General features: G+C 40.6%; 1 protein-coding gene across 1 annotated transcript in view; it reads right to left on the reverse strand.

Annotated features, from left to right (window-relative positions):
- colec12 (collectin sub-family member 12) overlaps positions 1-25767 on the reverse strand; it is a 31734-nt gene that overhangs the window by 2513 nt on the left and 3454 nt on the right. Inside the window, exons 2-6 of the mRNA XM_083928847.1 lie at positions 25062-25112; positions 6538-6660; positions 3755-3841; positions 2004-3047; positions 10-630 (exon numbers count right to left, since the gene is read on the reverse strand). Coding sequence (XP_083784973.1) covers positions 10-630; positions 2004-3047; positions 3755-3841; positions 6538-6660; positions 25062-25112 — 1926 coding nt within the window. The remainder of the gene's footprint in view (positions 1-9; positions 631-2003; positions 3048-3754; positions 3842-6537; positions 6661-25061; positions 25113-25767) is intronic.

Genomic DNA, 25767 nt, shown 5'->3' on the forward strand with positions numbered 1-25767 from the left:
TGAACTCACCAGGAGCTGGAGTAGTGACGACAGGGAGCTGGATCTGCCGAGACACGGAGCCTTGTGGTTCTTCTGCTGGTTTTGGGGGTTGAGGTGGTTTGGGGGGTTGTGGTTTGGGAGGTTGAGGGGGTTTTGGAGGTTGGGCTGGTGTGGGGTTTTCAGGGACCTTAGCGGGCTGAGTGGGCTGAGGAGGCTTTGAAATTGGAGGTGCAAGGGCAGGTATCCCTGGTAACCCCGGAGGACCGGGAGGGCCAATAGGTCCAACAGAACCGCGGGGCCCCTCGAGCCCTGCAGGTCCTGCAGTTCCTCTGGGCCCCTGTGGCCCTTGTGGTCCTAGCAACCCTGATAGACCATCCCTACCAGGAATCCCTGGAGCCCCAGGGTCTCCCTTTTCACCAGGAGTTCCAGGACGACCTCCAGGCCCTCTTGATCCTTTAGCCCCTGGAAATCCCCGAGCGCCAACTGCACCCCTTGGACCGGTCACACCTGGTGGTCCAGCAGCACCCTTCTCTCCTTTAGTTCCCACCAACCCCGGCATCCCTTTGTCTCCTTTATCCCCCTTTTGTCCTGATTGACCCACTGGCCCCTGGGGACCCTTGTCGCCCTTAGGGCCCCTTGGACCTGGTGGACCTGAAACATAATAACAGCAGATGAGTGGAAATGTGTATCAGAATTTACTGTAGTAATTGTTAAGCACATTTTAAGCAACATTTTGAAATGTTGTAAAAAAGAACCAGGTGCATTTCCTTTATCTGGTCTGTAGCGTATAAACTAGGCTACAGTGTAGTTTCATTAGAAGTTGGCGCTATAGGCTCTGCATCTCTGCATCTCCGCATATCTGCATCACCGCTTATCTACATATCTGCATATCGGCACATCTGCATCTACGCATCTACCCATCTTCGTACCGCCTGACCCCTTTTGTTCATCTATACGCATCTACGCTGTAATCCACCAGTAAACAGAGTAAAAGAAGTAGTGGTTGCTAACCGGAAACAAACCAAGTTTAACTCATGTACGAGAGTGAATGGAGATTTGTCTTTAGGAATTTGTTTCAATTGGGCAAGTTTTAATTGTTCTTTCATGTCAGCTTGTATTGGTCATGTTTCATGCTGTCCGGAGACGACTACACGTTATGAGAATATCCGAGTTTACAAGAAACAGCTGATCAATCATGTGAGTTAAATGTTCGCTTCATCAGTTTTAAGACAGTGTAAAAACTTTTTCCTTTTTTGTACTTGGGTATTTTTAGTTGTAATACTGGCTCCTGGAAACACCGGAACCTGCAGCACCCGCTCCAGCAGCCTGATTATGTTCAATGTTCTTCAAACCAAAACTGTGTTTGATCAAAGTGCAATTTACCTGTATATTGCTGATACAATAGAGCTGTGGATTTCAAAGTTGATTTACTAAACAACGTTGAAAAACACTGCAAAAAAATGCAAAAACACTTGCTACTGCTCGTTTTAACCATAAATCGTGATTGCGTTTGTCGCAACAATTGACAGTTTACGGCAGTTAAAATAGGATTGCTGAATATAAAATGGGGCTTATCGAAGTTTACAGATACCCCCATTTGATAAACACTAAAATAGAGTGCTAAAGACCAGCAGCGGTGTGATTGTAGTCATAGCCAAAATGCAGTAAGGAAGTAAAAAAAAAAAAAAAATTCCAGATCTTAATCCTTGCATGAGGGAGCTGTTTACCAGATGATGTGAAATGTTCTGAATGTATTAGTGCACAACAGGTGTACAGAGGAGGTTAAAAGAGACAGAATAAGAGATTTGTAAATGTAGGCCTACTTGTTATTTTAGTAAAAATGCACCATGTGTATATGTATACGCAGTAATAGCTGTCATAATTAAAGCATGTCACAACTTCCACTTACATTTGATATGTCTGTTGTGTGCATGTTGGTTATGATAGAATTAAATCAAAAATGCAGTTTTATTACAAATGAGTCACCATAAGCAGGATACACACCAACTATCTTCTATTCTTACCCTGCAGGATGGTGAAGTTGGTGATGAGCTGTGAGTGCTTGCTGTCCACCAGCTTCATCTCCTCCATCACCATAGACAGGTTGCTGACCTCTCTGTCCAATCTCGCTGCCAGCTCATCTTGCTGTGTGCGCAGCTCTTTGCTATCTGCGTTGGTTTCTGTCACACTACCATTCAGCGCCAGTATCAAGTCCGAATGCCGCATCACTGTCTCAGCGCAGGACCTCAGGCCGCTCAGGTCAGAGCTGATGGCACCTAGGAGCTGTGCGGCAAAGCTCACGTTTCCAGTCACACGGTCCATGTCATTCTCGTGTCTGTCTAATCGCGATTCCATCTCATCGAACTTAGATGAGGTGGCGTTATCGTGGTCTCTCTGGTGGTCCATCAGCTCATGCAGGTTCTGACCGTGCTCCTCACTGAGAGCTGAGGTGTTCTGGATCTGGCTGGCTAGTGTGCTGAGCTGAGCCCCCAAGTCATCCAGACCTTCGCCATTGGAACGGGCCAGGGCTGAGTTATTGGCTGCCAAAACCTGGAGGTTCTGGACCTTTTCCTTGAGCCAGTCTGTGTCAGACTGGGTCTGTCTTGCTGTCTGCTGCAGACCCTGATAGTCATTCTTCAGCTTCTGCACTGCCTGGCCTGTGTCTTCCACTGTCTTCTGCAGTGTGCTGAGCAGATTGCGCTGCTGGGACTGGGTGATGTTTAGTGCACTGATACTAACCTGAGTCTGGCTTTGCACTTTCACCTGACCCTGTATCTCTGACTGGAACCGAGCAGTGTCTGTCTGGAGGTTGTCAATAATGCCACCGTAGGAGGCCAAGGTCTGGTTGACCCCACGCAGCGAGGCCTCGTTGCCTTGCATAAAACTCTGCAGAGAGACATGGCTGTTATGCATGTCATCTCCTGTCATCTGAAGCTCATCAAGCACGTCCCTGTTTCTGGTTGCCCTGAGGGCAATATCATTTAGTTGGTTCTGTAATGCCTCCAGATCTGACTTGAAAGTCTTGATGTCACTTGTGGCATTAACTGTCTTCTCTCCCGCCTGATCATCTGAAAAGGTGACACAAAAATATCTATGTTGATAGAAAATAAAAAATATAGTAATATATCCAAAAGCAACTCCTTGTACACGACATTTAAAATGATCTTAACAGCTATTGTAGGTTAGAACAATTCGTATTTGTTATTTAAACTTACACTGGAGTGTATGTAATTGTAGCATAATTAAATATGTCAGCAATAAAAAAAAATAAGTTTGTATCTTTACATGAATCTATTTAGAATGTAAGTTAATTTGCATATGTTCAGAACATAAAACATTGTACATTTTGTTCCTCAACAAATGTATTTACGTAATCCCACTCCACAAACAATGATAGATTTACTCCGTTGCAATATAATTGTGAAGCTGGAGGGCCCACTTTTCCCATTATGCCTAGTGCTGGACTGAACAGTTTCATTTTCTGTTTTTTGTCCCAAATGCAAATGCTCAAAATAGATATTAGACTTAAAAGTTTAGCAGGTGACGTATTCAAATAATGACAAGAGAAATGGAAAAAGGTTGTTTTTAGTTGTCTACACTAAACAAATAGTTGTTTATAGAGACTAGTCTTGCATGATCTACGTAATAATATATAATACAAATGTATTTTTAATGTTAAAAGAATAAGCAGGTTATACAAAATAATGTGCATTTAAATCTAATGCGAATGTTTCAGAACAAGATCAAGCAGGATATCTTTGTTAATGAGACTTACCTAGTTTTTTCAAGTCTGTCTCCACAGCATTGATCTTGCCTCCATAATTCTGCATGCCCTCCGTGACGTTGTCCATTCTCTGGACCACTGACAAAAGAGGGACGAGAAGGTGTGAATAGATTCAAGTTAAACAGACAATAATGCTGATGCTGCAGTATTTTCCCCAAGTAAGACCAACAAAAAAGCTAGTATTACTTTAGTAAGGGATCTGACTATTTTTTTAACCAGTCACCAAACTCATCAAACCTTGACAATTAAACGGAGACTTTACTGTACCAAGCTGAGTATGAACAGCAGAGGGTGCTGCTGTTTTTCTTTCCTCTCCAGTGAATAACTGGAAACTCAAACAGCAATTCTGAACACAGCATGTTGAACCGGTTGAAGAAGAGTTTCCTATGTTGTTTTTTTTGTAACTGAAGATTACAAATGTTCACAAATTCCACTTCAAGAGAATCAAAAAATGTCAAACACATGATGAATACCAGACTAGTACACTCTGACACTCACTGGTTCCACATTCTCTCCTCTCCCCACATCTGCAACAAGAGTCGATTCTCCTGTTTGTGTTTCTGTCTCTATGTGGGCGTCTAAAAACTGCACTGGAAAACATCCATAACCTTCGCTGTTATCATTCCAGAAGTGACAAAAACACGAAACAATAACATGCACTTGGGACAAACAGAACCACATGGGCCAATTTCAAAGAGCTGATGGTTAATTGCTGAGAGTAAACAGCTCAAACCTCCTCTCTTTCCTTTATCTTCTATGTTGTAGCATGTGAGTAAAGATGCTATAACTGACCTCTGCCACATCTAAAATGCTAATTTCTTTAGCTCTCTGATAAGCACTGAATTTCTTGCCTTTAACATTCATCAAAAAATTAACATATTGCTACAGCACTGAGACATGCCTCTTATAATAGTAAAATAAATGAGCGCCACACTATCTTTCCTCCCTGATGTCTAACATTACTTCTTATTCCCCTCTGTTAATCTCTCCATCCCCCACAGTCCTGTATTGGAAAAGTATTATGAGTTATACAAGGTTGCTAATTTGAGTAAGGCTTATCGGCTGCCTATTGTGAAGTTATGAGCCAAACTTAGGCAGTTACCCAACACAAGGTCAAGCCGATTAAGGCTGATCAATGCCGCGGACCCAGAAGGAAACACAAGCAATGCTTTTAACTTTAAACAAAATGGGTCATTTTTCAGGGCCAAGACTCAGAAACATCTTGGTAAGTAAGAAAACAGAAAAAAGAACTGTATTTAACGGTATTGTATGTAACTGTATTTATGTTTGCTTGTAAACTATATGCCATTTACAGAGTGCAGAAGGGATAAAAACAGCACAGAAACCAGCCTTCCCTGTTTGTTTTTTGAAAACTATTTTGGACACTTGTAGCCATTTGTGAGTCAACCTGTGGTTCATGAGACAACAAATTGCTACCAAGTCATAAAATCTCCTCTGGGTTGTTAAGCCAGGGTAGTCTGCATGGTCATCTGGTAGACATTAGAGCCAAACCACCCCAAAACCTAGACCCAAAGCTGGAAACCCGAAACAATCCTGACATCACTTACAGTGCATGATTTAGATTTAGATCTTAACTTTGTCAATATTTTTGAATAAAATAATTTCCTACTGGATGAATGCAGTTTTTGTGTGTTGAGCTGCATGATTCAACAGGTTCAGGGGCATGTGGAGCAGGTAACACTTCAATATTTTGCTCAAGGATATTTTTAATAGGTTTTCTATGATTGATCGGGATCACAAATGTGTACGACTGAACAATATAGAATATAACATTTATTTTTACAATTAACACTTGAAATGATGAAGGCGCTTGTAAATGACAAGGTAGTACAAAATGTAAACCATACTTTGGTGTTTCATTTTTACCTCTGTACTTAAGGTTTCATTCAACTTATTTTTTTCTTTTGAAAAAACACATCAGAAATGTTTACGACTGAACAATACAGAAAGTGCATGACATACAGATGGCTCCTTAGAGATCAGGAATTCCTTTCTGTTTCTATTTAACATCATTGCCCTGGTTCAAACAGGGAAAACAGTAAAAAAAAAATGGGTTAGGACAATGTTGCACAACAACTGTGTTGTTAGCCAATCTCTGAACGTTTTAAATTGATTGGAGAGTAATCAATGTATTATGTCGAGGGAGTCTCTTCAAGTGGTAAATCCTAGGCTGAACTCCCTGATTTGTTTAGATTTCGTTTTCTTTTCTGTCGCAGTGATACGACCCTTTGACTTTCCCCAAACCACAGAGAGAAAAACAAAGACAGAGAGAGATTGCACATGGGGGTCAGGGAACGGAGAAGTAAAGGGAAAGGCTCCTAAAAATATTCTAGATTTTCCATCGTGATTGTGATATACTTTTATATTTATATATGGAATCCCAAGACAAATAGTCTATAACCTTGTTGCAACTCTTGAGGCTCTACCTATGTAAGTTATGCTTTGAGCTAAATGCTAATGCCACCATGCTAAACAGGTAATGTTTACCATGGTCACAATCTAACATTTACTACTTTCTATTGCAGGTGTTTGGTCTTAATCCAAAGTATTGGACAAATTCAAGATTTTGACTTGAATATGGTGCTAGATGAAAACTCAGGAGATCACCAAAGTCTGCAGGATACATCCTCTTGGGACCTTGAATGTATGTGAAAATACACATGACATAAAAATGCAAAACTTAAGACTTTTTACTCCTTTTGACTGACAGAGTATTGTAAAAGAAGCAGTTTATGTCTTTATTTTTAACTTACCTTTGTATCCAAGGACGGCCACTGCTATGGTGAGCAGGGCACAGAGCACATAGAGCAGTGCAATAGCCACCCTCAGTGCCCAGTCATTTTTACACTTGGTGCACTCCGTACCCTCCTGAATTCCTGCAACATACAACAGAAGCTTTGTCATGAATTGGTGTACAGAATGCAGTAAGTACCAGAGTATAATGATGAGAAGCAGTTGAACAACAACACAACAAAGGTTTTCATTCAAAAATGAAATGGGATATTTTTTTTATGTCATAACTAAGTTTAGTACTGCTAAAAGTGGGACGCGCCGTGCGTTTCTTCAGCCAAGTATCAATTGAAAACATTTGTCCTCATGAATAAAATGACTCAGTATGAAACTTTCAAAAACCCTGCACATGTGCTCACCATACGACAGAGAAACAGAAACAAAACAGTACCATTCCACGTTCTGTGCCATTCCTTGTTGCAATTCAACCTAAAAACAACACGGCAGTGAATTTTTTAGCCATTCATGTCACAGATGTTCACAAGTCTTAACACTTTGTCCTGAAAAACACCAACACCACGTGATTCAATGCTAAACGGTATAGGTTCTATAGGCAGGATGTTTACTGCACTTCATTAAAACTGACCATATAGCCTCTGGCAAAGAGTGAGAAGGCAGCTGGTGTTTATTCACAGCAGTCCATAAAGATCTTTCTGTAGATGGAACAAATCAGATTATATAGGAAGAAAGAAAACCTTTAACACACTTCTATCAGACAGGAAGACCAAATCAAAAAGGTCAAATAAATAGTCTGAGCAACAACAAATCCGTTTAAAATGCACTTTTATTGTCGACTTTTGGGCTATCCAAAATGTGACTTGTAGGAAAGCTATGGTTCATTGTAATATGAGTATTATCATCTCTTTGGCACTGATAATAGTATACTCACTTATGTAATTAGTGTGTTCTTGAAATGCTAAAAAAAGGAAGAAACACAGCAGTCATAAATATAACCATTTCCATCATTTTACAATTTTGAATCGCCCTTGGCATTTCGGGTAAGTCAATTGTTTCCAATGGGGGAAGTCACAATACTCCCCAGCTGGACTGACATCTTCATTTGATTATCAGAGGATCAGACTCCTGTCTCTGTTCCTTTAAGTCATGTCACCCGTGATGGGACTGAGTGTGTAGCCACAAGAGGCTCCATCCTTCCCAGTCAGGGGTGGGCCAGGACCACCAGAGGGGTACTGGGGGTTTGGCCTCTCGGCTTTGGACGCACACATCTGTGCAAACATCACATCTGACCACCTCAAAGGGGCCCAGCCTCGGACCCAGACATGGATATGCAGGCCACTGTTGTCCTTATGTGTGCTGAGAGCCTCATGTTGGGAGCCAGTGTGTAGAGCTCCATCAGAGAACCCCCCCACTGGTCCTGACTACATGCTGCCTAAAAGACAACATCACACCATGTAAACAAGCAGAGGACAGTCTGCAGGTTGTGGGTCAAGAGCAAAGCGGGGGTGGTATTCCTGTGTTCAGTAGAGTTTGAACATGGTGGCAGTATCATATGTGTCCCTCGGGTTTATATTATGGGGTCACTGAATTTCAAATACTTTCTCACAGTCAAAACCCTTTCAGTCTGGCTTTAGCCATTTTGAGTGCTTTAATAATAAACCTTTCTACAAACTACCCAATACCAACATACAAGAACATATTCTTCTAGGGCCAATGCCCTCACATACCTTTGTTTACTACACAGTATGTCAGATTGTGTGATTAAACAGAGCATGAATCTAACAGCAGTTTTATCATGATCTTGATACGACTAATTCTGTCATTAGTCCAAGTCCAGGCTAATGCCGTCTAACGCATTTTAGGATTCAGATTCCGCTCTTTTACGACAGGATTTAAAAGATGCAACAGATGGGGAAGACCTGACAAACGGTATTATTACAAACTGTTCCATGGGGCAGTAATGGAAAAACTCCATCACTTTTGGGTTCTGACTAGGAACATGAATGTTCAAGCGATTTGCACATCATGGGAAAAGTGTATCTGTGGACTGTGATGGTAACATCATAACCAAAGATGAAAGTGCTTTAACTGTTAGGACTACTTTAAAGGCCCTATCACCATCACATACTGTGCTATAGGACCTACTGTAGCTGGAGCAGGTTACAAGCCCAGACTGTAAAAGGCACTGTATAAAAAAATGGAAAAGATCGAAAAACATCTTCTGTCTTCTGAGTTTTATAGACAGAAGGTTCATCCAATCACCTTCTGGTTAAGTTTTGAAAGTGACTGTCCTTTCCCACTCAGTTTCTAATGACGCCTTCTCAGATGGTTCTGTGTAAAAAAAACAAAAAAACATCTGACGAGTCAAGTTAGCTTCCACTGAACGAACATGGAAATATATTTTGGGCAGCAAGAAATTCCCTTCAAGGTTGCAACATTTTCCAACTGCTTGTCACTGGAGTGTTTTCTGTTTTGCTTAAGGAGAAATTTGTATACTGATGTGGCATGCAGTAATGATGAAAATGAAATGCTTCCAAGGTATCTATAGTATTCTCCATCTAAAGCATTCGGAAAGAAATTCTGGGTTTCTATACTCATACTAGATGAGGGTCAAATAGTTATTTTATGGCTTGCTTTGTCATAATGACACCCACAGAGGATGTTAAGGTATATTAAAGGTTGAATATGGAGAATGAGCAGAACACCACCATCTAGTATCTCAAGATCGAAGTCGCAACAACAACAAAAATTCTAGCAGTCGGGTTACCAGGTGTGTCAAGTGATTAGCTTGCGCCATGTCAAGTGATGAATACAGCGTAATGACTCATTTCGACTAATCAATTAATTTTACAGTATTTTACCTTAGCCAGTCTTCAACTGGAAATCTTTCTTTGAGTTGTGTGGAAACGATTAGCTAGCTCGCTCTCAACTCAAAATGGTTCCTTGTTTCTGAAGCCTGACAACAGACAACGCTGGCAAGCTGCAATCTCGGCCGCTATTGGTTGGTACAATGTAAACAGAACGGGACAGACAGACATTGTCCAACCCATCAAAACATTTTTTAAATATTAATTCTGACTAAATCAATTTTATATGGAAAAGCGACAGTGTGTGTATTATTTTAAAAAAATATAGCTTTTAATAAAGATTCTACATATTCAACCTTTAAGGTAATCACGTATGGGATAATGCCCGACAAGGTGTCCATCATCAGGAATTTATAGACGACAGGGAAGCCAAAACCATCCAACGTGGAATTAATGGAAACCCTGCAACCAATCAGAATCGACTATTCACCCAGACCATGGTATACAGTAAAGTCAACATTTCTGAGACTGAACTCACTGTCTACTTTCCTGCAGATGATAATCCAAGCACGCTACAGCAAAGTCTTGGACAATCAAAAGCATCATGTACAGTATTTTCAAAGGGAATTCCAAGGCTCATGAATATTTCAAGAGCCTTGAATGCCAAAAGTCCTCAACATTTCTTCTTTGCATGTATACTGCTTACTCAGTTTTGTGTTACAATTCCCCGTGATGTACCTCACTAGTCACTAAGTGTGTCAGGTTTCATATCCAAAGGGCCACTGAGACGTCTTGCTGTCCATGCATAAACTACAAGTACATAAACATGCTGACACATACATGTCATGAGCTGACTGAAAACACATTGCTAAACTAAATGGCCCGGTGCAGAACACTGGGGGGCTGAGCCTGTTGAGAGTTAAGAAGCTGGACGGCAGCCAGGACATCCCAATCAACAAGCTGGAATCCAGCCAGTTTATCCCAAGAGGTAAATAAATGAAGAAAGAAAAAGCCTAGAAGGAGCAGAGGTTACATGGAGAAAACGGTATTATTGCTGTCAAGTGAGAATCTCCAGTTTTTTTTGTATTTTCATAATTATTTATGGGCAGAACGTTTGGACCAGGACAAAAATAACTAGAGACTATCTTGCAATGGGATTACACCAGCTAGAACACCAAACTGGACTTAAAGCCAAGGGCCCAGGCATGACTTCCCTACTTTCTACCCACCTACTTCCAGCTCCCTTTCTCAGACCACACAAATCTTTAAAGTCTGCCCTCATTTCAATTTCAACTACACAATCTGTATCTTGCAAAGTTGCAAAGCGGCAACAACATCTGTCCACAGTCGGACAGACAGACATAAACACCTGACAAAATACTGAAGACCACCACTGTGGTTGTTCCCGCTACATAGGGGTCTCCAGGGCCGCATTTTATCACACACACACACACACACACACACACACACACACACACACACACACACACACACACACACACACACACACACACACACACACACACACAGTATTTTTCTTAGAATTACTTTTTAGCCATGTTAGCATTGTCGGTCTCATCGGTCAGTCCACCTTTAGATTATTATGGTGTCCAGTGGATGAACCCTAATGATTTTGGCAATCCCTAGACTTTTACTCTAGTGCCACTAACGGCTACATATTTTCACTTATCCAATAAATGATCTAAGCATCTACTAGAAGAAATGTCATGTCAATTTGGTACAGTGTCGAGAATTTAATTTGCTTTATGACCAAATACCTGCAAAACATAAGAAATTCCCATCAGCTGCAGCTTGATGACTCTAAAAAACAATTGCCTGTAGGTGTGAGTGTCCTGTTCAGGGTGTACCCTGTCTCATGCCTGATGTCAGCTGGGGTCTGCTCCAGCCCCTCTGTGACCCTGATAGCAACAAGTGGTTGAATATGGATGGATGGATGAATTATTAGCATGCAAATATCTAATACCTTTTAAACACATAAACATTGAGTGTGTTAGCCTTGATGCATGTCTGACTATGTCTATGCCAAAGTACAGCCTTACAGAGACTCTTAGGTACTCTATTTGAAGAATCCTTTGCAGTATGAGTAATTTGTGCAGCTCTCACACTGGTTAGATACATCACAGTTTGCTCCAGAGTTATCTATGTTGGTACTCATACTAAGAAGAAGTTATAGTCAGATGTGGTTCAGCTGTGTCATTGTTAATTAGCTCACTGTGAAAGGGAAGCAGAGAAACAGCAACAACGAGAAAAGAGGCAGAGAGAGACAGATGGGGGCAGTCCAGTGTGGTGTCTGTAAAACAGCTGTATTTCATTTGGACTCTGAGTCAGTCAAAGAAAAAAAATCTTAACACTTATTCCCTTATTCCATGTACCTGTCATTAGACTTGCCTGCATGCCCCGTCTCACTCCAGTGGAAACTTCCATGGCAACACAAAGAAAGCCTTTACAGACTAGAGCCTTTTTTTGTGTGAAGAGCCTTTGTGCAGAGTGTTAATACTATGTTATATACAGTAACTGGGTGGCTACCACAGCCAAATACAGTCACAAGCCAAAAACCAGTAGTTGCACAGACAGGACATGCCTCTCTACTCCACCTGGATGGATTCTGGCAGATGCTGCCAAATGCTGCGCTTTAGTCTCACATTTCCCGAAGGAACACATATTTTTGAGTGGTTATGCTACTGCTACTATGTGGTATCTTTCTACGAATGTACAAACTGTCAAAACTACAGTTACATCTAATTGTCGCTCAAGTTACAATTTGTAATTTTCATAATCAGCCAAAACAACTTGGTTTAAAAATTGCTTCAGCAAACCAAAACAAACACATACAAACATGTAGACATACAAAATGTAAAACAAACCGCAGAGAATCACTGAGGATGAAATGCAATTTTCAGAGACAAAACAATAATAATGGGTTTGTTTTTTGGTTCATTCAAGAGACAAATTAGTGGGTAATTCAGTGGGTAATAGCCCACTGCTGTCATGGTTAGGCCTAAGAGTTCCCATGGATACACCCATTCAAAAATATATCTGAGTACACAAGATCCACATCCATGCTAGTTCAAACAACAACCAGTTGATGCACATTTTGTTTCAGCGGCATTCTGACAATCTTTTTTTAGCTTGTGTCCCCTTAAAAAGATGATATGTTTAAAACTATCTCATTGCAGGCTACGACCGTAGGGGGAACACGGACAAAGATATTTTTTTCCTTCTTGGATTTGTAGCTATTATGTGACACTATCTAGTACATTACATGAAAAAAAAGCAAATTAATGAAACAAGACTAAGAGTCCACATCCATGCTAGTGGCTCTGCCAGGCTGTCTCTAGGCACAGCAGGGTCTGAGCTAAATGCTAACATCAGTATGCCATTATAATGCTAAAGTTCTGATATCTGGCAGGAATTGTTTCCCATGTTCCCCAGCGTGTTAGCATGCTAACTTTTGCTTATTGTCAGTGATGTGTATCTCAAGCTGACATTTTGGCGTGGCGGTCTATTGAAAAATTCAGGAGATCACCAAAGTCATCGGATTTCATCTTTTGGTGACCACAAATGTTTGTGCACAATTTTATGGAAATCCATCTGACAGTTCTGTCCGGATGGTTGTTTAGCAGACAATTTGTCTTTTCTCTTCAGAGTTTAGTTTTGTTACTTCTTGTCAGCAGATGTATCCTTGTTCTACACTTGGATTTAGGTAATCAAAGTGACTTGGTTGATTGATGGCCTTCTCTTTTTCAATACACTGCAATACAGAAAGATAAGACTGATGCAGCTGTACTTATTTATCTTGCCTAGTGCAGCTTTGGCTTGAAAAACTGAGAATGGTGCTTCTGACTAAATTCTTGAGACATCTTGAACCTTTAACTGAACTAACAAGGTGTGCTGGGGTCGTTGTGTCCCCCTCTGGCCCTTTACGCTACCCCTGTATTTACAGTCGCCAACTGGAATGTTAACAAGTAAACACTCTCCAACAGGGGAAGTTACCACTGAGACAAATTACTAAGACATTAGGTCCTTGATTTGCTGAGCTAGCCTGGGCCATGTTTTTTTTCACTCGCTGCTAACAGGTTTATGACACTTTAAATTGGGCCCTGGTCCTGTTGAACATCTGGACCTTGTTACAGTGGAGCCAAATCAAAGGACGCATGCAAACATTTGATACATAATCCCTCCATGCCAAGCATCATAAGAATAAGGGGCCTACGTTTTTTAACTTTGCCTTCTGTGGTCTATTTGGGGTGTTTTTATATGAAACCTTCTCCGTGGTACTCAAGATGAGGAAGCAAATCAGTGGTTTACAGCTGCCAGAGATCTGTATGTTGGGTTGTTTAAAGAAATATATAACATATGGATGAATGCATGTCTGAACAGGATGAGATGCCCTCATTACACACACTCACACAAGCCCACAAAACACATATTGCCTTTAGCTGACAAAGCTGAACAGTGTCCTTTGAAGGTCTTGGCCACAGACTATAACATAAACACTACACTGGGATATACAATATGGGCCAGCGTCTCTGGAAAACATCCTCTTCAGCATGTTGCTATCAATCAAGTCTTATATAGACCTGCAAAAAAACATACTCGGGGACTCTACAAAAATTATTAGGGAGGAAGGGGCGAGGGGGGTCATTTTAACTGTTAAACGTTTTCTCATCTGAGACGTCTTCTTGCTCTGTGAGATTTATTGTGTATTCAACGCTATGCTTTTTCAAAGAGCTTTGTGGAAGACGACAGCTGTGACTCAGGCATCAAGTAATTGATTTGAGTAACAGTCAAGCATCTGATCTCACACACATCAGTCTGTAGAATTATCTGATATTATTCATATATACAGTAATTGTATTTAGTGAAATAGTGGAATCCCAAGTTGTTTACTCATTCTGCTGTAATAACCCTTTACTTAGCAGCTCTTTATTAAAACGAAAGTGGCTGGAATGGGCTGCCAAGAAAAATTAATAATGCTGCGGAGGGTCTTGCTTTTTACAAAATAACTCAATTCAACCCCCCCCCCCCCACCACCCCACTGATTACTTAATTTCAAGCAAAATCTCTTTAACCTGTTTATATACCACTCAAGAGGCACTGCAATCACCACCTGCTCTTTATGTCATCTATAAACATTAAAAGATTACATTTTCACTACAAAGTTTATATAATTGCAAGTCCCTCAAGTACCCTGGTATGCTCATGGATACGTGTAAGTTCCGTGGAAGTCGTGTAACAAGAGAGAACCATTTGGAAGGAACGAACAGCGGTGTACAGTTAACACAACCGTGCAAATGAGAAAGATGGCATCCTTCAGTGGAACAAAGCTGACTGTTGAGGGAAACTTTATGGTGCTTTTCTTGTTAGTTGAGCAGGCTGCTGTAATTTTTTTTTCCAAAGTGCTAAAAGGCACAAACATAGCCTAATTGGTAGAGAAAACAGTTAGACGGCCCATTAAAACAGGGATTTAGATCCAATGAAGCAGTGAACATGGAGTTGATTAGATCAGGTTAGTCTTCCCATCTGTGTTTGGTTAGAAGAAGTCAGATTGATAAATGGGTCCTACGTCGTAATCTCAAGAGACAGACTTTTGGTCATGTAACTTGCGCATCCTGATAAACTGCTGGGCCACTGTATTGGGGATATTTGTTGGAAAGGATTGGATATCAATAAAGCATTGTGTTTCAGTCAGCAGTTTCCATCGAACACTAAAATCCAGGGTCATTGTGTGTGTCTGGTCTCACTGTAGATGGTGAGGTTTGAAGATAAATAGAGTCACATCTGCTACCACAAGTTTCAGGAATGTGATGTAGGTCCACCATGAACTGGCGAGCAGAAATGTTGTTGGCAGGCATGATTTTAATGTAATTGAGTATTAATATCCCCAAAGAAAGCTGTAAAATGCAACTCAAATAGCACCTGCAACTACACTGTGAAAATACGTTTTTAACACTGACACATACAGTACAAGTATGTAGACTTATGCAAACACACTAAGGACTTATAAACTTTTGGTTAACTATATTTCAACTTCACAATACACTTCTCACATCACTTGTCATTCTCAATAATGATTATGCATCCTGATGGTTATAAAGAGAACAATTTAATCAGTCTTTTGCTGAGAAGAGACCTAACAAAAACAGCCGTGGTTCTGCTAAACATGGTCTAGGTCTACATACTTTGTCCAGCCTGATAATCCATTATTACACAAGTGCATACAAACCAAGGTTTGACACTGCTGCAAAATCATAGGTCATTTTTTCTGAAGGGGCTAAGACTGAGAATGGTGAGTCAAGGGTTGAATATAGCTTCGTATTACAAGCAGTTCTTACTCTTATGCACTTCATGCTCGTTTATAGTATGTGCAACACTTTGTATTGCAAAGTATATTTTCAACTAAAATACAAGACATTTACAAGAAAATACACTCCTTTAAAAACATACGTTTCAATTACCGTCATTCGCATCCATGAATTTAGAAAAACATGGAAGCCATAAACTCACTTTATTGGCCTGAGAGGAAAACGAGAGACCCCCTGGCTCATGTTCCAGTGTTGGCATGTTGGAATGAGGTAATTTTAAGTAAAACAGGACCATGTGAACCTCAGAGAGAGGGAGAAAAGGGGGTTGATCCTCCCTTTCCCCATGTCAGTCACACCACATGAGCATCTTTTTTCTAGTCATTGACTTATGACTTGTTAGAATGTGCAGAACATGTTCTGCTGCCCTCACTTTGTGTGTAGGTGTGCACAGTTATGCAGAGAGCTAAACTGTCCTGTCAACCAATAGCTGATCAGGTCTGGCTCAAGAATCCAATCTCAATAATAAAAAGCACCTACTGGCCCCTCCAGTGTAAGTGCGCTTCTTCATTGCTAATATTAGGTTAAAGGCATTCAACATTTTGCACAAACATTTGTATGGAATCTTATGAAATATGACCTTATATTTAATGTTATGAAACAGTTACAGGAGGTGGACTGCTACAGTTACATTTAGGAAACAAAAGGTGACGGTTAGTGTTGGGCATAAAACCATTTGGTTAGAATTAAAAAAAGTGTTCATTGTTTGGTATAGTACTTCCAAAACACAAACAACGGCGGGAAACGAACTCCGGTCCCCAGTTGAAAGTCCTATGTTTTGGGACCCAGCCACCACCGCTATCTGCCAACACATGAACACATGGTTATAAAAGAACCCACATGGAACAAGCATTGGCCACTTCAATGATAAAAAACCCACATTAGATATAAAACAGTTTATGTCAGTGGTTTAAGTCATTTACAGGTTTAGGTAAAGTGCACAAGAGGGTCTCGTAAAGCTATAATTTACGGGATGTTGGATTTTTTGTCTGAAACCAACATGTAGCCATGTGCTCTGCCTCTAATGCTATAATTTCTCAAGAACCCATTTTTGTCCAACAGTCATACGGTATATTACGTGCAGCACTCTGTGTGGGAAAATGTTTAACGTGCTTCCTGTTTGATTGTCTATTTATTTAATGTGTAAAGCATCTTTGAGTACTGAGAAAAGCGCTATATAAAATTGATTTATTATATTTATTTATTAAATGTAGATTATATAAGTGTGATATATATCAAACACATCTATAATTGTAACCATGTTAGTCCGGAGAAATATTTTTTAACAGCTGCCACAGTGAAGCCTCACATAGAACTATTTGTGCCTTGGAAGACATTTATAAATCAGACGCAGGGAGATCAATCAAAAGGCCTGACTTTTTCTAATCTCTACCGCACCACAACAACATGAACACAAATAAAGAGAGACATATTTTGTCAGGCGGGTTATGTCAGGCATGTGAACCCAAAACCACTGCTTGGGTGCCAAGTTGAACACTAGAGTCCACGAACCATCTGTGCAGTTGGGTTTTCATGTGGTCACGCCTCCTGGGTGGCCCGCCGTGGAAGCACTTAAGATACTGAATCAGCAGCAATCATCATCACCCGGCCTGATGATCATCACTGCAGTCCATCCCATCACCGCACAACACTTTCAAGCGCGCAGTAGAGCCAATAAAACCACACAGTGTGGACCCAGCCAGCCGTCCAGCCAAGTCTGGCTTTACTTTTGGGGTAAGACGCTGACCACAGAGAGGGGGGTCTTACGGCAAATCCAGGCCAGTGTAGCTGCACTGTGGTTCCTGTCAAAAGTTATGTAATGTATTAAATAAACTGACATTTTATCAACAGATAACATATTCCACCTGTCCAAAGCACATAAGCACATTTTCTTTAACTTACTGCTGGTGCTATCTAGTCATGCAGACTGTTTTAATTTCATCTGCTGAGGTTTTCGACACATCACCTCTGAGATTTTGTTGCCACGGAACAAAACATTGTGCTCTCAAAGCATTAAATAATTAGCCTGGTTCATGGCTTCAGAATTGCTACCCACATTTCCAGTTAAGGGTGGTCTCATGCAGTTTTTCGTACATATACCAACAAAAAGTAATGCGCAGTTGTGTGTTACACATATTTATTGTGTGTGTATGCAATCTAAAACACAGGACTTTCACTAACCAAGTGGTTTTCATGCCCAACCCTAACCGTCACCTTTTGTTGGCTAAAATCGGTCACATAATGCCTTTTTGGTCCGTTGTTGTCACCGACCACTTCTGGGCTTCTTTTATTGGGCCACCAGCGTCTTTTTTCGTGCAGCGTTTACATAACATTTCGTACGATTACCTACAAAAACCTGGTTGTGAGAATAGGTTGTGGAGTTGTTAATTCATTCAAATAGGTCTGTTGCTGCTCATTGACAGCTGTTTCCATAGTTTAAAAGAAAACAACTAATCACATCATTAACTTAAATGGGAAAGTCATCTTTCTGTGCCACAGCCAGAAAAATAGCGACAAGCTTTTGACTTGACAATGTATGCAACTTGTTGAGAATCAATGTAATATATCTTCCCATATTGAAAAAGTGAGATTTAGATGTCTTTTTTGATTATAAAGCAGGTTGTTTTGCTATTTAAATACGGTGAAAGTATCAAAACACAATTCACAGAGAAATGCACACAGCCCGTTTTCAGAAACTGTTTCTTTAAACAAGCCGTCAGGACTTCTGTATGGTTGGGATGTCACAACTATACTATATATAGGTAGAAAGTGGTGCTACAGTGCTGTATTCCCCGGCTGCAATGACAGTGCATTAATGCAGAGATCGCTGATGCAGAATACCTGGAAACTCTGACCAATCAGAGCAGAGTGGGCTTTTTCAAGAGGGGGGCTTAAAGAGACATGGCGCTAAAATGAAGCGTTTCAGACAGAGGGTGAATACAGGTATATTCAGACAGACAGTACGAGAAAAAATAATCTGATAGTTTTTTAACATTAAAGCATGTAAACAGGATCTAGTAGAAACATAAAATGCGTAGGATACTGTAGGTATGAACCTAAAAATGAGCAAAATAGATACCCTTTAAATCTTGGTTGACATGACAAATTTTGAGCTTCTGTGTTCTTAAAATTACATAAAAAACAGCCAACGTGACGCAATGTCTAACTGAAAAATGAGGTGGGGAAAAAAGACACTTCAGTAGTAGGCTGATGAAAAATGGAAAATAATTAAAATTCACCAAAAACATCCCTTTCAAGAAACAGTATCCTCATTTTTCTGCTTAATTCACAGTCCTTGCTGTCAACAATTTTCAGATGGACAGTGGTGTTAGTAGGTAGTAATTAAAACATCATGCACACATGTAAACACTTTATCAGGTAAAATTCAAGTGAATTCCCCACACAGGAAAAAAAAAAGATAGTTGCCAGGACACTGTTTGTGGGGAGACGCTGTTGTATTTATCTATTTATTTTTTTAGATAATTGTTTAAAGCTTTCAAGCTCCACAAATGGAATTTCATTCACCTCCATTGAATAGGAGTAGTGTCAGAAATCTTCTTATCTGGCACCAAAACTATCTACATGATTATACTTTAAGAAGCGAGTAAGAAAATCTGTGCAGTCAACACATGCAGTTCATCCTGCAAACCTTAAAAGTTCAGGCAGACTGAGTTGGTTCTGATATTTTCCTTTGCAGCAGAAGTACAGATGTGAATAAACACATGCCTGACTTGAAACGGTCATCTGAAACACTTGAGAGCTGAGTCAATGGAAAAACTCAACATGGCTGGCTTCTTTGCACAACACAGAGATATTTTTCAGTATCTCAAAAAGTAAAGTACTAAAGCATTAGAAAAAAAAACAGTGAGTGGTGTACTGGTGTGGGGCCAACATAATCATAGCCAGAGCAACAAACACAGTCAGGTCTGAGAGTCGGATAGTGAGCTGCACTGTGACTTACAGCAGAACAAAGAAAAATACACATTTTTCATTCTCGCTTTCTGCCGTTTTTTCAAAGAGAGGAAGCAGTAAGGTTGATGTTGGCCCTCTCTGGAGCCAAAAGACCTCCACTAAGTAACACTGACGCTGAGCCGTATGCAAAGCTTCTGCTGCCTATCTGAGACTTGTTGACAGAAAATGGAGTCAGACACTTCCAATACTTGTGTGTGTTATTCTTGTGACTGAGCCAAAAACCTGCTGGGAAAGGAGAGCTTAACAAACATCCATTATGTGAAAGAAGACACCCTATCATATGACAGTTGGTCACCGGCGTGTCGTTACCATTGGCCAACTATCCCTCGGGACACGTAGCATGGAGTGGTGTGTTTGATGAGGTGGTTAGGTCGACCTCAATCAAAACAAGTTAACTACGGCAAAATATGATACCGCTTACTGACAGAAGCTCCACTGCAACTCCATCTGAAATCCTTTTTCATGAACATTTTAAGTCCATGGGATGCTACTTCTTTAATATCTGAATACCAATGTCTGTACTCTATGTAAGGGCCTGCTATAAAGATAAGATGGTGGTCGAGGCAGCTGGAACCCAGTTTCATCTCCCAGCTTGATAAAAAAAATAGAGCCATGCAGTAGTTCAGACTGTTTCAAATACTATCCATATATGAAAAAGTAATGACGCAATGACGCAACTGCAGATTGACACACACTTATTTACTAATGTTGAATAATAACAAAATTAACTTTAATTTAACCACCCGGGACAACCAATCACCTTTTACTTCCCATATATCTTAGGTACTCCACTAAAACGACATGAAAAAACTAAATAGAGTTAAGCTGATTGTTGGGGTGAACAACATCCTAGTTCTTGATAATATGACTTTAACCACATATACTTTGTTGTGTGCCAGTACAGCAGCTATGTGAGAAACTAACTGCCCGTTCAGAGTAGGTGAAAATGAAATATGTACATGCACGTGAGAGACAGGAGTGTGTGTGAACGCACCATTACCGTCTGTCTCAGTACATAAAGGGCACATTACTTCCTGCATTGGTACCCAACGTTGGCAGTAGACATAAATTATGACAGAATGGTAAATGGACTGCATTTATAAGTCGCTTTTCTTAGGGAACACTCAAAGCACTTTACAGCATTCACCTACTACTGTGTACTACTGGTACACTGGTGGCAGAGGCTACTATGCTCATCAGGAGCGATAAACATTCACACGCAAGGATCAAACCACCGACCTTCTGATTAGTGGACAACCGCTCGACCTCCTGAGCCTCAGCTGCCCACCAGAAAAATGTAATTTGTAGGGATACGGAAATTTTAGTTATTTTTAAATTAAATCTTTAACATTTAAGATTTGATTTAAAAAAACTTGACAAAACAAAACTTTGAAATACAGAAAACAAATCCACTTATGTGTCATGATCAGTCAGTCTCATGTTCGGCTGCATGTGCAGTTATATCCCAGCAGAAGACTTGCTGACTTGCATTAGGTCTGGTAAGATGTGTTGCAGCATACTTATTCTTATCACGTCTACATTTGAGCCATAATTATCGACTGTGTTAAGACAAGTGTTAAACAAAGAGCTGCTCTTGAGTGCAGGGGTTTGTTCAGCTGACCTGCAACTGACCTACAACCCCCCGGTCCCACCCCCACTAACACTCTCAGCAGAAATCCTCATGGCATGCTTTACGCTGGCCCCTGCTGGGACTCAGTGATTTGTGCTGTGTCTGGGATGCATTCCCGCCTGCCTGTCATTGGTCAATCCGGGATTGACCCACCATCCTTTTGACCAGTTACAGACCGCTCCTGCAGATCTGCAGGTCTGGGATAAGATCAACAACAAGTCAAGTCAGCAGAGCTCTGTGTTGTTTTATCCGTCTCTCTTTTTGTTACCCTGCTGTTAGCGTCTTCTTCTTTGTAATCCTTTAATGTTTTCTCCCTCTCTTCCTCCAAATCACTCCGCTCTTTATTGAAAACACGAGCGGATGATCTTTCATTAGGACGACTGAACACGAACTACATGCATGCATGCCCTGGAGGGGGTTGTAAGTAACAGCCAGGCATTCCGAAAACATTCTTTTCTGGTAATAAAGTCCCTGTAAATTAAAACCACTTGCTGTTGTGCTCCCAAAAATAAGTCAAACAAGGAATGCTACCCCTTGGCCGAAAATAAAACTGTGGACAAATGTATCCCCCTTAAATCAGAAACAAATAGAGCATATTAAAATTAAGGCGGAAACAACAACTGAGCACTGAGGAACACTATGAAACATATTGTGAAATCTTCTACACTTGCGAATGTATTTTTCTCTTCAAGCCTCAAGATCCCCCTCCCCTCTCTCTCTCTTTAAGACTTTGCTGACACAGCACAGACCGAGCATAAACCCTGAAGGCCCACAATGCCTCCCTCTCCACCTCTCTCCACTGAGTATATAGGTTTGGACTGCATAAACTTCCAGTATGGATACAGGAAGTGGCTCAGCAACTTCTCAGGTTTGGACATACTCTCGGTGGGATAATAGACCTCTTGTGGAAAGCAGATGTCAAAATGAGTCAAGGACCTCATTCCTCTCCGTACGGAGGACACACGAGACACAGTGAACATATTTCTCTGCCAGTGCACACGTATGTGTGGAAGCCACAGACAGATGACATGTGAAATGAATAGTTCAACATTTTGGAAAGTACTCTCACTCTATTTATTGCGGAGAGTGAGTTGAGAAGATCGATACCACTAACTGTTGTGTCTGCGCATTTAATTTGGAGGTGGGACAAGGAGGTAATTAGCTTAGCTTAGTATTAAGACGGGAAGCAGTGGGGAAACAGCTAGCATGGCTCTGTCCAAAGTTACAGAATATGTTTAGTAGTACCTCTAAAGCTCACTAATTTACATGTTTTATCTGGTTTCTTTCATCTGTACCAACAGCAACCTCCAGTGCTGAAAATGAAGCCAACGATAAACTGCCAAAAACGGACTGAGAACTTTTCATCTAACTCTGAGTATGAAAGTGACTAAGTGTGATTCCCAAAATGTTGAACCATTCCTTTAAAAGAAACTCTGAAAAATCTGTTTCTATGAACGTCTTGACATGTTTCAAGCCTCCAGGCAGTGAGTCTTTGATACTCAACAGATACAGTTTTTGTTGGAGTGTCCTTTTAACCCTAACGCCTGTACAGCTGCTTAGTAGCCAGAGGTCAAGCAGCAAGAGTCAAAAGAACAGATGTTTAATAAATATGTGTACAGTAAATCTTGTCTGAATCCCACATATTCTTAAAAAAAAGTTTGGTTTGGAAGTAAGAAAATCCAAACTCTCTTCTAGTTGTGAAGAAAGTTGAATAAACAAACACATTCAAGGGTTACGCACGGAGACATGTATGCATTTATCGTGATGACACACAATGTGAACTACTGCACCCACACTGCCTGACATATGACTGCCGAGCGTTTGGGTGACACACATATACTCTAAAGAGGGACCAGTGTGACCACTTCCTCTCAAAGTGTTAAAACTTGATCTCTGTTCTTGGACAGAAGCAGAAGAAAGTTATTGAGAGACATGAATACATCACACTGAAGTCGTGGTTCTTCACAGCTTTGCTATCAAAGACAAAACAACAGTGTCCAGGAACAGTAGGACACAGTGACTTTAAGAAGAATGTATTATGGGTGGTGTATAATACAGAAAATAAAGAAAAGGTATGAGTAGTGATTAATATGATATGTTGCTACGCATGGAAGACACAGAATTAAATACAGCAGCTTAAGGCAAAAACTACAAAAAAGGATTTAGGCAGTATTATCACTTATGAAGGGACCAAGTTCCAGGACACTTGGGCACACACGATAGCATTACGGTGCTGCAGATCATATTTTAGCCACCTAAAATAAAAACTGGGATCGGTTAGTTTGGTTTGGATTCACCAAAGTCACACAATAAGAAAAACTAACTAATAACCAGCAGAGGCAGTGGTGGAATTCCAGTGCTCTGCAAGATAAAATGACTGTTCATGTCAAAGAAGTCTGGTGGTTTTGAAGAGAGCAAAGATAACAGCATCAGTTCCCTGTGGGAAAGAGCTGCCTGATGGCAATGTAAAGCGCCGGACATATTCTTCTGAATGTAACGTACACTTAAACTGATGTTGTTTTATAGGTGGAAGATGAGAAGAGATTTCTGTGTGGAAAGAAAGTGGGCCTAAACAGGTTTTTAGCATCAACACAACTGTTTTATCATCCGGTCTGAATACAGTGAAGATGAAATGAGAGAATGTTAGTCCAGATTTCTTTCTTCTTTAGGTTTTCAGTTTAAAAAAGCTGCCTGCGTGGTGCTAACGTTACTAACACCACGCTTTGGATCGTTTCTTCCTCTCCGCCAAGACTCCTTTCTGTTTCCACACCACTGTCAGAAAATAAATTAAAAAGGTCGGAGGCATACGGCTCTGATTCAGATTCCAATGTGTTACCGGTTCTCAGCTGGAACTGGTTCTCGACTCCAATCCGTAGCTAACATTTCTTAGCTTCTGTGTTTGTACTCCCATCTGCTGACTTACATGGACTATAGATAAGCACCTCATATTACACCACTTCCCAATCCCAACTATCTCTTTAAGGCACATGATATATTTTTTATTGACGCTAAAACCTACTGTAACAGTTAAAGACACTGTTAAATATCTCAAACAAAAACCTTGGACTAGTTTTCAAAAGTAGGTTTTGCATATTTTGCTAAAATCTCTCTTGGTGGAAAGGACTGAGGCTGGTGTCAGGAGAGTCGCTTGAACTCAAGGAATGTGTTAATGTAACATTTTTGAATGTGCTGCACACAGCTGGTGGAGTTATCAACATCTGGCTACTGGGTATCATTTTTATTGCCTGATGAGTGAGTGAGATTATGAACCTTTCTGGAAAAATTTGACGTGAGAACCAGATACATTAGAAGAAAGGGAAATAGGCAAGCCCATTTGGAGACTGATTTTCTTGGTCCTGGAGCAAGTTATTATGTACTAAGTGAAACAAAAGTACACTGAGATGCTGATAAGTTTGCAAAGTCAGACGACTGGTCAGGAACACCCAGGATGCTGCGGTTTCCCTTTCCATGTACCCCACCGCTGTTATAACAGAACTAAAAATGAAAGCAGCAGCCAAAAATGCGTAGATTTCTGGGAAATGAGGTGTGGCCTTCTTTCAACCTTGTGGATTATTATAGGTGGATTACAGCCAAGCAAAACTACTGTATTTAAAGAAAATATGCTTTATACAATCATTTGGAGAACTGACATCACTGATGTGCCATAAGGGATATGAACCAGCGAAGGTGGTCCTTAAAGTTCCCAGCTGGAATTTAAGAAGTCACTTGATACTCACCGAACCTCTTATAACCAAAGGACTGCACCTCCTCCTCATCAGCAAAGTCGTCTGGGAAGGAGAAATAAAGGGATTTATTACAAATGAAAGATTTTATGAAGGATGAAAGTTTATCATAATACATTCAAAGAGAGACTGGGACACTACATCATATGATTACGTCTACACATCCACTGCAATAATTCAAATTGTGAATGCGGAAAATTTCCCTGAGATGAATAACAGACTAAATCGATGAGCCTCAGTTGTCCTTACTTGAGTATTTAACACAAATCGGATCGGAGAAGCTCTTATAAGGAGGTATACCAAAAACTCCAAGTAACATTACATGCACTCAGCCTTATACAGTGCTCATACCCCACGCCATACAGAATCCCGTATAATCACGCCACCTTGGAGGAGGCGAAACAATCTCGTGTAACTCCTCGTCTTATCTTAACATCCAGACACCCAGAGCAAAGCCTCTGGACATAAAGCATGCCAAGGTTGAAGGACTAATAACAGACACAAAAACCCTGATGTCAAGGTCCAATTACAAGTTTTTTTCACTAGAGCCCAACAGTCTCCATCGGCAGATAGTATGCTCAGTTTTCTGCTGATGAAGACTGTGAAATGCTGTTGAAAGCTCCACTAAAAGCTGATACTTATTTACACTTTATTTTTTTGTCCAGTTACTGTTTCCAAGGCCAAAGTCGAACATTTAGAG

The sequence above is a fragment of the Echiichthys vipera genome (assembly GCF_963691815.1).
Source record: "Echiichthys vipera genome assembly, chromosome: 15".
NCBI lineage: Eukaryota > Metazoa > Chordata > Actinopteri > Perciformes > Trachinidae > Echiichthys > Echiichthys vipera.